At 40.0% G+C, this 12,186-nt stretch overlaps 1 protein-coding gene across 4 annotated transcripts in view; it reads right to left on the bottom strand.

Annotated features, from left to right (window-relative positions):
• Positions 1 to 12,186, bottom strand: part of LOC134350488 (synaptotagmin-14-like) — a 193,679-nt gene that overhangs the window by 70,977 nt on the left and 110,516 nt on the right. For all 4 annotated transcript variants that reach the window (XM_063055715.1, XM_063055713.1, XM_063055712.1 and 1 more), the window contains one exon: positions 4,254 to 4,531. In XM_063055715.1, the coding sequence (XP_062911785.1) occupies positions 4,254 to 4,531 (278 nt within the window). The remainder of the gene's footprint in view (positions 1 to 4,253; positions 4,532 to 12,186) is intronic.

Here is a 12,186-nt window from a genome sequence, read left to right as displayed (position 1 = left end):
CAGCAGCTTCTGCAGCCAAGCTGGTGCCAAACGTATTGCTTCATAAGCTTTCCTTTGGACTACACTGGTGAGGTTGAAAGGGGGTTCTTGACAACTGAGTATCTCAGGATCTCCATACCTTTCACCCAGGCTTGTGATGATCATCATCATCACTCATTGTCCTTTGAGACAGACGGATGCCAATCAACCAGTGAAATAATAACTTGAATAACTGATATTAGAACATGGGTTGATCTATAAAAAATAACATTTTCTTTCAAAATATTCTCATGGTCCAGAAAATGGATTCATAGACAATTAATATCAGCTTATCTCTGTTCTTCTGCTAGAGTGTTTATATCTCTATTTTCCACTCTCATCACTGGCTAAAACCAATGCTTCTCGCAATATTTTAGTGTAAGCTTTCAAATATGTGTTTATGTGGCAGAAATGTTCAATTATTTTTGAAAAAGCCAATGCTCAGTCTATAATTGGAAATTATAAGATGAGCTACATAATAACACACAGGAAAGTTATGGAGTTGAGCTTCCAATGTTTATATAATGATTAGTCTAAAAAAAGAGTGAAATGAAGTATCAACAAGGATCACATCTGGAACTAATATAGTGACTTTCTTCTCATGTAGTTTTTCAGAAGTGGAATCAAGTAGAATTCAAAGCAAGAAAATTACAAGAAAATCTGTAAGTTTGCCAATTCAAAACAGAAGGCACACACGTCCATATTATAAATTGCTGAATTCTATAAATTTGTATACTTGCCTGCTACGGGTGCATTTTCACCAGCAAAGAAAAAGTCAGCCAAGTGCTGAATGGTAGCTGCAGTAACTTCAATGGCTGTCTTATTCCAACAAGCATCAGCAATGTGTACATCCTCGTCAGACAACTAAAGATCTATGGCCACCATAGAAATGGAAAACAACAAAGGATGCAAGGATTCTGCCATGGATAGTCCCAAGCCTAGCTGCAAAAGGAGGCGGGTTGGGCATAGGGCTAGCAACCGCATTTTGTAAAAACCCAGGGCTAAAGAAACACCAACAAGAGCTCCAAAGGCATCATACCTGGGAGAGGCAGGATCTTTGGTACACCTGGGGACAATTTGAAAGACTGGCCCTAAACAAAGGTCTCTGGCAAGCTGCTGTCGGTGGCCTATGCCCCAGTAGGGGTGATGGACTTAACTAAGTAAGTAAATGAAGTAAGACATTCTCTACATGCTCATGTTGCCGCATAAAAATAAAAATGCCTGAATTTACTCAGCAACGTGACATCACAGGTAACCAGAACTGACACTGTAACTACCCACAAGGCATTATTGTTAGCACAGAACAGGATCATTGTGGGCACTTGGGTAACTGAGCAGCTTCCTATCTGGGCAGTGGAGAAATGGACAACTTGGGAGATCCCAACCTATCTTCAGACTTCAATTTAGGTAGCCAAGAATGAACACTGGGGCCAGACATACCTGGGAGCACAATTGCGAAGAGGCAGGTGATAGACAAAGTTTTGTTTTGGGCACTGCTCAAGGGGACACCATGCCAAATTCAAGATGCTGGTGAAGCCAACTTGCAAGCTTTCAGTTGTGCTTGCTAATGAAAAGATATTTAGCTTTGGTGTATAATAGGACAAGAAGCAAAATCTCAATGGTTGGGCAGCATCAGAGAGGGAAAGGAACTGATAGTTTTTTTCTGATTGAGACTCTTCATCAAGACTGAATGTGGAGTGGGAAGGTAGCTGGTATACACAGGACAGGAGGTGGGCTGAAACAGGACTGGTAGATGCACCGAGGAGAGGTAAGGAATGATGAGCAGATGGAGCTAAGGGGGGAAAGGAAAGGATGGAGTTAGGAGAAACAGGCAAGCTGGTGCTGGATAGAAAAAGACAAGGGAAAAACAAAGGGAATGCTTCAGGAGGGAGGGGGAAAATGAAGATGAAGGTTGAACAGTGATGAGTAGGGAACCAAAGTTTACAATGTTAATATATGCTAAGTAAGGAAGGTGATAATGGGAACTATTTAAGGGAGAGAGAAGCAGAAAACCACACAGGATCCAATGGCTGTAAGTGTGTGGGTAATCAATGGATAAAACCAGGAATAGGAAGGAGATGAAATGGGTGATGGGGTTGCTTGAGGGGTGGATATGGGAAAGGGAATAAAAATGGGAGGAATAGAACCAGATTAGATGTGAAAACGGAGGTGACAGTAACCTAAAATGGGAAAACTCTGAGCATTGGGTTGCAGAATGTAGAACATGAGATGTCTAGTTTGTCTTTCTCCTCATTATGGCATTGGGAAAGACGAGAGATGGACAGGTAAGTGTAGGAAATGGACAGAGGGTTGAAGTGGCATGCAACTAGAAGTTACAGATGGAGATTGCAGTTGGGGGGAAGATGCTCAGCAAACAGGTCACCCCGCCTGCACTTGGTCTTGCTGATGCAGCAGAGATCTCATCATAAGCAGTAAATCCAGTAGACAAGATTGAAGGAGGTGCACATAAATCTTTGCCTTACCTAGAAGGGTTATTTATGTCACTGTATGGTGGTGGTTTAGAAACAGGTGTTGCACCTCCTGTAATTTCAAGGGAAAGTGCCTGGATGAAGAAGGGGTAGGTGGAGAAGACTGAATGGGATGGAAACAGAGAAGGGAAAGAAGTTGTCCAAGTGAATTTAAGGGTGGAATGGAAGTAAATGGTGAAGCTCATATACTGACAAGTTCTGCAGGAAGTAGCACCAACAGAGAAAGAGTTGAGCAATGGAATCAGAGAACACTTGTTTGGAGTAAAGACTGTTACAAGAAGCCAACAAAAAGACAGGTATTGCTGAGGCCTATACAAGTGCCTGTGGCTATACCTGTGATTTGCAGAAAGTGAGAGGAACTGATAGAGAAGTCAAACAAGTTCTGTCAGGTGAATGGAAGTATTAGTTCAAGGTAACTGGTGGGTTTGTTTTTGAAAAGCTAACCAACAGAAGTGATAAGAGTAGGATAATAAACATTATTTAATTCAGCTTTAGGAAGGTCTTGGACAAGGTCCTGCATGGGTAGGATTATCTGGAAGGTTCGAGTCACAGGAGATCCAGGGTGAGCTAGTCAATTGGATACAAAATTGGCTTGGTGGTAGCAGTTAGAGCACAGTACTAGAGGTCTTTATTTCAGATTGGACGCTTGTGATCACAGGGATTGATGCTGAGTCCACTGTTGTGTGTCATCTATATTAACAATTTGGATACGAATGTAGTTGGCATGCTTAAATAGGTGGTATAGCGGACAGTGAAGAAGGCTATTTAAGATGATGACAGGATATCGACTAACTGGAAAAATACACATAGAAATAGCAAATGAAATTTAACTCAGGCAAGCGTGAAAGGTTACATTTTATTAAGTTAAATTTGGGAAGATCCTAAATAGTAAATGGGAGGGCCCTGGAGAGATTTGTAAAACAGAAAGACCTAGGAGTAGAAGCTATGCATCTGATCCCCTCCAGATTATCCCTGACTTCTGCATTTCAATGTGAAGTCAGACACAAGTACAATCACAAGGGAAAATAACTAAGTTTACTTTGGAACTACCAAGTGGTGAGAAAAAAACATCCCAATAATGACCAAAGCAACTTCCTACTTCTGTAACTCCCATTTGATGTCATCATGGAATGATCTTCGACAGCCATTTTCAGGAATGCTACACATTTCCATAAAAAATTGTGACTAAACAATTCTTTTAAATACCTCTAACATTTCAGCAACTAATTCCCATCTAACACACCATTATCATTGATTTACCAACCACAGGAGTCTCCTCTGAGATATCCCTACTTCAACACCATAACTCTGCCGGAAGTACAGCAAACACTGCATATAATCTACTAAAATATAATGAAGTTATTGTGGCAAAGTGGAAATAACTACAAAGAAATTTCTGCCCATTTATTCACTATTTAATCTAAAAATAACGTGGCTAACTTTCGGTATTTCTATAAAACCCTGCTTAATCTTGAGTTACAGCAAAGAAGAAAGGAACTCATCTTGACTTCCAGGTGGATCTCTATCATTTAAATGATGTATAATTAAATGAGATAAAGAACATAAATAAATGTACAGCAAGACTTTACATTGGTTTAAGTTAAATAACATTTACAGAACATTAGATATCTGCAGGCACACTATAATGAAGATTTTAATGTATTTGTAAATCACCTCAGCTCCTACAGTTTAAATAGCTGAAATTAACAATTCAATAAACCACATGTAAATGTTCATCTCTATTACCTCTGGACTGAGAATGGCAGTGCTGTCACTGGGAACATCCTCTTCATACCCTTTTTGATGGTAGCTCTCCGTCTCAGGGCCTACACTTCCCTCACTAGGGCACTTACTGTATGAACAGCGTGGACTATTACAATCTGCACTGGAATGAGACAGTTCACACTTGTCATCAAGTTCTGACGGTGTGTATGAGAGATGTGGCGATCCATTGTCATCCTGATAAGGAGGAGGCTGAAGTTCATCAAGTGGGGGTGTCCTCCTCATCCTCTGAATACAGTGCTCTGATCAGAATTAACATTATAAATTAATTGAAAGCAAAATTTCACATTTAACATATATAAAATTCATTATTGAATAAAGCAATACTAATCAAAGAATTGAATAGCAGATTTTATTTTACAAGAACTTTCCTTCAAAACTCCCTGGATTATTCATCCTATTACTCAGTTTGATATTTTAAGCAATCTTACAGCTGCTTCATTTTTAAAAAGTGATGGTAAATGACAATGCATGTGTTATTGAAACTTACTATACCAGAAATTACTTTGGCATAAGATATAATACAATAGCAAAGTAATTATCTTATGGTTGAAATTCATTAACCCTTGATGGAAATGCAACATGCTGTTGTTGGGTGAGGGTAGGTTCCACATAGCAGTTTTGTCCTTCCTGGTGAAAAACTCTTTCAAATACAAGATTGAACATAAATGTGGCCCTTGGACTATCCCAATCCATCCAGCTAAATTCATCACTTGTTTCTTAAATGGTACTGGTCAACTCAGTAGAATATTTTTCAAAATAGAAACATAGAAACATTGGAAACCTACAGCATAATCCAGGCCCTTCAGCCCACAATGCTGTGCCGAACATGTACTTATTTAGAAATTACCCCGGGTTGCCCATAGCCCTATATCTTTCTAAGCTCCATGTACTTATCCAGGAGTCTTTTAAAAAACCCTATTGTATCTGCCTCCATCACCGCCACCAGCAGCCCACTCCACACATTCACCACTCTCTGCGTAAAAAACTTACCCCTAGCATCTCCTCTGTATCTACTTCCAAGCACCTTATAACTGTGCCCTCTTGTGTTAGCTATTTCAGCCCTGGGAAAAAGCCTCTGACTATCCACATGATCAATGCCTCTCATCATCTGATACGCCTCTATCAGGTCACCTTTCATCCTCCATCGCTCCAAGGAGAAAAGGCCAAGTTCACTCAACCTATTCTCATAAGGCATGCCCCACTCCAGGCAACATCCTTGTAAATCTCCTCTGCACCCTTTCTATAGTTTCCACATCCTTCCTGTAGTGAAGTGACCAGAACTGAGCACAGTACTCCAAGTGTGGTCTGACCAGGGTCCTATATTGATCATTTGTAATCACAGTAGGCTCTGTTATTGATTTTAGGTGTTTTTTAACCCTGAGGTGTGAGCAGCATACCTGCTTTGATGGCATGATGCAAAATTTGGTTCTATCCACTCTCCACCTGCTCTGTTTCCCTTCTGTAAATGGAATATTGTTCTTGTACCAGCTTTCAATTCTTTCTGCCCAATCCATCTCCAACAAAAAGTTTGTCTTGAGACCTTCCACTGATTCTCCAACTGGTTTGTTTAATTTATCTGTTACCAAGATTCAGGCCTCAAACTTATCACATTATATTTTACATTTCCAGTTTTACAATCCCTATTCTCCCAACAAGTACATCCACCAGGCATATTACTTGCAGCTTATCTTTGAACTTGAAATTCTTCTCTAAATGCTAGCTAAAGCAGCAAATAACAAAAATGTTTAAAATGATTTCTTAAGTACCTTAACACAATTTTTCTTGGTGCAATGCTTATTCTTTAAGTTATTTTGAGTCATTGCAAGTAGAAAAAAATGAAATCTATCAATGAGAGAATTTAAATGTTTACGAAAACTTCAAAAGTGTCCATTAAGAAGCTGCTTTTGGTTCTCTTATTTAGCGATACAGTACATAACAGGCCCTTCCTCCCCTGTGAGCTGCATTGCCCAGCAACCCACCTATTTAATCCTAGCCTAATCACAGGACAATTTACAATGAGCAATTAGCCTACCAATCAGTACATCTGTGGACTGTGCGAGGAAACTAGAGCACCCATGTGGTTTACGAGATGAACGTACAAAATCTTTATAGACGGCACTGGAATTGAACTACAAACTCTGAAATGCCCTGAGCTGTAATAGTGTCACATTAGCTACTATGCTACCATGGAGCCCAAGGTGGATCAAGACCAAGAACAAGCAGAAGAAGCAGCTCAGCACCTATCATATATGATTTTTAATCAGAGTTTTATCATTGTTGCAATAGGAAAGGACTTTAAAACTCACTTGAGCCAAATGCCTAGCACACCAAATCTTAATAGCATCAGAGATCATTTAGCCAATATGTTTTTAAAAAGCAATCCAATAAGTTCCATTTTTCCACATCATCCTGGAAGTTTTTTTCTTTTTATTGCTTACCCAATTCCCTCTAGAAAGCCTTGACTGACTGTTCTTGGATCACCAATGGAAGCATATTGTGGCTTTATCATTTTACAGCCAACATACTTCAGACAGAAACCAAGAATGGAAGATTATAATCAAAAATTGAATTCCCTAGAATTCAAAAAGACATTTGAAGCAATGTTGAATTTCTCTCTCATACAGTCCAAAATTCAAATTCTGTCACCAATACTCACTGAAATCCCATATCCTTTAATAATCATGCATTATTTATGGATCTATCACTTATAGAAAAAATGAGTAAGGCTTCCTGGCTATAACATTTCCCTGCTATAATATTTGGTTGATCCTGGAGACTTCTATAAAGTAAACAGATCTTTAACACAGAAAAGCCTGTTTATGGGTCCTGATTGATATTTTGTTTTAAACTTTCCTCCTTTCTTAAAATAAATTATACTAAGTAATGACTGTTAAATTTGTAAAAAAAAATGTTCTTTTCACAGCGGTTTACTCATAATTCTGTATCCAATCAGTATTCTACATATCATTTTACTTTTCTATCAACATTCAGAAGTGCCACTAAAGAGCATCCATGTAAGAAGAAATATGGTAGTTTGTTGCTCTTAACTTGCAGTCTCTCCTCAAGTAACACCAGAACCAATGTTGACAATCTGAGTAGAGATACCTGCAGTCTGCAAAAATGGGAGCTAAAGGAGAATGTTTAAAAATGATGATTATGACTCTAATATTTGCAATGAACTTCAGGTCAATTTCATAAAAAACATCAAGTTGTATTTCTAGGTGGATAATACACTTCCAAATCAAGATTATTATGAGCAAAGCAAAATCAATGATGTTAAAAACAACACAACTTATGCTATATGATAAACGAAAAAGTCTGTAGATCTCTGGAAACCCAAAGCAACACACACAAAATGCCGGAGGAACTCAGCAAGACAGACAGCATCTATGGAAATGAATATATAGTCAACATTTTGGGTCAAGGTCATTCTTTGGGACAGGAAAGGATGGGGTAGGACGCTAGAATAAAAGGGTGTGGGGGAAGGGAAGGATGATAGCTAGAAGGCCATGTCAGGTGGGTAGGAAAGATAAAGAGTGGAGAGGAAGGAATCTGATAAGAGAAGAGAATGGAACATAGGAGAAAAGAGAGGAGGAGGGGACCTAGGAGGCGGTGATAAGCAGGTGAGTAGAGGTAAGAGGCCAGAGTAGGGAATTGAAGAGGGGAGGGGGGGGAGGAGAAATTGATATTCATACCATCAGATCTGAGGCTAACCAGATGGAATATAAAGTGTTGCTCCTCCACCCTGAGGGTGGCCTCACCTTGGCACAAGAGGAGGCCATGGACCAACACGTTGGAAAGGGAATGGGAATGAGTATTAAAATATTTGGTCACCGGGCAGTTCTGCTTTTGCTGGATGGAGTGAAGGTGCTCGATGAAGCGGAACCCCAATTTACAACAGGTCTCAATCATGTAGAACAGCCATATTGGGAGCACTGGACACAATAGACAACCCCGAGGGATTTGTAGGTAAAGTGTTGCCTCACCTGGAAGAACTATTTGGAGCCTTGAATAGAAGTGAGGGGGGAGGTGAACAGGCATGTGTAGCACTTAGACCATTTGCAGGGATAGATGCCGAAAGGGAGATTAGTGGACAGGGACGAATGTTCAAGGGAATCATGGAGGGAGCGATCTGATTGGTGGTAGGATCTCTTTGGAAATGGTGGAAGTTGTGGAGCATATGTTGGATACGGATGATCATGAGGTGGTAGGTAAGGACAAGAGGAAATCTCTCTATTGAAGTGAGCGGAGGGAGGATGGGATGAGCATAGATGTTTGGGAAATGGAAGAGGTCTGGGTGAGGACATCCTCAATGGTGGAAGAAAAGAAACCCCGTTCTTTGAAGGAGGAGGATATCTCTGATGTCCTGGAATGGAAAGCTACATCCTGGGAACAAGTGCGGCACAGAGCAAGGAACGGAGAAAAGGAAATAGCATTTTTACAGAAGATAGGGTGGGAAGAGGTGTAGTCAAGATATCCACGGGAATCAGTAGGTTTATAAAAGTTGTTGGTCAACAGTTTGTCTCCAGAGATGGAGACACAGAGATCAAGAAAGTGGGGGAAGGTGTCAGAGATTGACCGAGCGAATTTAAGGCAGGGTGAAAATTGGGGGCAAAGTTGATGAAATTGACAAGCTCAGCATGGGTGCATGAAGCAGCAGCAATGTAGCAGAAGAAGAGTTAGGGACTGTTACTGGGTAAGAGTTGAAAAATGGACTGTTCTACTTAGCCAACGAAGAGGAAGGTGTAGCTGGAGTCCAGGGCTACCCCTCAAGTCAAAAGAAAGTGGGAGGAGCCAAAGCAAAATAGGAATGGGGGGGGTCTGTCAAGAGGAAGATGGGAAACATAATGTAACAAAAGCAGAACTGAAGACAGATGTTACTATTTACATAGATCACACAAAATACATGCAAATGGAGATCATCTCTGCTGGCATTCAAGCGTTCAGTTCAGAACATCTTCAAACAGCACATGAGGAGTGGAAACAGAGTTGAACTTTCAGGTCAAGGTTTTTTCAACAGAACCAGATAAATGAGAAAAAGTATGTGTTAAGTTGCAAAGAGGAGTACAGATGTAGAAAAGGGAGTGAATGTCTGTAATAGGGCGCAGACCAAAGTTCTCAAAGTAACAATTACCAGCTAAATCAGCAATTCGTAAGACAGAAGAGAAAATTGAAGAACACTGAAACAATGAGTTACCTGAAATTAATAAATTCAATATTATGAAGCCATCAACACATCCAGCTCGAAAAAATTTTCCTTAAGTTCCTTTTATCTCCCCTTCAGAATATTATTGCACGATTGCAGGAGGCCAAAGACCAGATGGTCAGAGTAAACATGGGGAGGACTAAAAGTGACTAATGAGAGAAGCTTAAGACCACTATTGCAGATTGAGTGATGTTCTGAAAAGAGGTCACACATCTGTATTTAGATTCCGCAATGTAGTGAGTAGTAACTCTGCTACACTAAATTGGAAGAAGTGCTACTAAATTATTGCTTCACCTGAAAGGACCACGTTTGTTCCTGAATGATGGGAAGGATATAGTCAAAGATCAGTATCTCCTGCACTTGCATAGGGAAGTGCCCAAGGAAGGGGAGTGATTGGTAGAAATGGAAGGGTAATCCAAGAGGTTGCAGAGAGTTTGGTCACTTCAGAATGCTGAAAATGGAGGTCGAGCAGTGTGTGATCCATTGACTGTGTGGTTAATTGGATAGAAGGTGAGGACAAGGCATACCTTATACATGGTCTGGCTGGAAAAGAAGGCAGTGAGACCAGTGCTGCAGAAATGGCAGAGACATAGCAGAAAACACCATTGCCGAGCAAGAGACTCACTCACAGAAATTTTACAACTCAAACAAAAAAATACTTACTCAATGAGGAAGAACAGGAACGGCCCTTCACCATATTCATGGAACCCACATATACTCTTTCCATTTGGACAAAGCAAGACATTTTTATTCACATGACGTAAAGCACCTCCGTCAATGTACCACATTGAGCAACCCAAGATGAAGAAGTATGTGATTAATTTCTTCTGATATCATCACAGCTTCATCAACCTGTGCTTAAAAATCCCTGCACTTGATCAGCATCTACTAGTTTGTCTAAAATATCAACTTGCTCAATGCAGGCTTCAGTGACAGTACCCGAAGCATGTCAGATTGTCTCCAGTTCATATATTCCTTACAAGGGCATTCTGCTATCCCTTATTTTGTGCACTATTGCACAGACCAAATCTTACTTAATTGGAGTAGGAGAAATACACTTTTGTTGCACACTATGCTTTAAGTTTGCAATATACAAATTAATCTTTCTAACCCTTTCACAATTAAGGAAAATGGAAGGCACCAGTGATATAATTATTGATTAATACAGCATGAAAATATCAACCAAAAAGCACCTATTTACTCTTACACCATTTTGTTCAAATACATTTTCATCAACTGCCTCCATATTCTCCCACTCATGTACACATTAACGTCAACTTACAATGGTCAATTAATCTACTAATCTGTGCATCTTGGGAACACAAGGTAAACCCATGTCCTGACAGGGTGTACATGCAAACTCCACACTGACAGCATTGGGGGTTAGGATCGAACCTAGACCAAGGGATCTGTGTGGTATCAGTTGTACTACTTATGCCACAGTGCAACTGCCAGAGCCTCATCAACAATGCAGGTATGATAAAGATAAGAAACAGGACTGAATAACACTGATACATACATACAATGAGGGGGTTGTTCTGGGTTTCCATAGCTATGTCTTTGACTTGGAGAAAGTAAGATAAGTTGAAGAAGTTGTAGATCTATAGTGTCATATTGACAAGCTGCACAGAAATAGGTTCTTCAGCCTATTAAGTTTGTGCCAACTATCAATCACACATATGCACTTATCCTACATTAATCGCATTTTTTATTCTCCATATCTTTCCTTCAACTCCCCCAGATTCCACCGTTCACTAATACTCGACAGCCAATTTACAGTGGCAAATTAATTTATCAATTTCTATGTCTTTAGAATGTGGGGGGATTCAGAGCATTCTGGAGTAAACATTCTGGTCACAGGGAGAAGGTGCAAAATCCACAAAGAGGGCACCCAAGCTCAGGAATGAACTCGGGTCTCAGGCACTGTAAGGCAGCTACTATACTTCACTGTGCCACTAGGCTGTCTAATGTTATTGAATGTGATAACAAGCTCAGCCAGGTAGAGAGTGGTGATAGAAGATTGGTTAGACCTTGGTTCAAGGAAACAGTGAAGAACCTTTTAATTACATGAATGTGGGACGAAGGTAAAGAAGACTGAAGGTAACACATTTGGTAAGAGAAAAACTGGAAATTGTCAAAATGGCAGAAGACATCAGAAGTGTAGGTAAGAAGATGGGGATGGAACTGGACTCTCTGAAGGTGGTGTCTGAAAAGAGGATGTTGTCCAAGTTGCATGCCATCTTGGACAATGTCTCCCATCCACTACATAATGTACTGGTTGGGCACAAGAGTACATTCAGCCAGAGACTCATTCCACCAAGATGCAACACAGAGCGTCATAGGAAGTCATTCCTGCCTGTGGCCATCAAACTTTACAACTCCTCCCTTGAAGGGTCAGACACCCTGAGCCAATAGGCTGGTCCTGGATTTATTTCCTGGCATAATTTACATATTACTATTTAACTATTTACAGTTTTATTATTATTTATTTATGGTGCAACTGTAACGAAAACCAATTTCCCCTGGGATCAATAAAGTATGACTATGACTATGACTAAGAGACTGGATCAAGCTTGGAAAAAGTAAGTGCTGAAAGACAAGTGCAGGCTGAAACTATGGGATACAATTCATTGTTGACTTAAGTATAATTTTTCCAAAATGTTATGCATATGCTGTTCAAAAAACAAT

The sequence above is a fragment of the Mobula hypostoma genome, chromosome 8 (genome assembly GCF_963921235.1).
Source record: "Mobula hypostoma chromosome 8, sMobHyp1.1, whole genome shotgun sequence".
Lineage (NCBI taxonomy): Eukaryota > Metazoa > Chordata > Chondrichthyes > Myliobatiformes > Myliobatidae > Mobula > Mobula hypostoma.
This window is presented reverse-complemented; position numbering and strand designations above follow the sequence as displayed.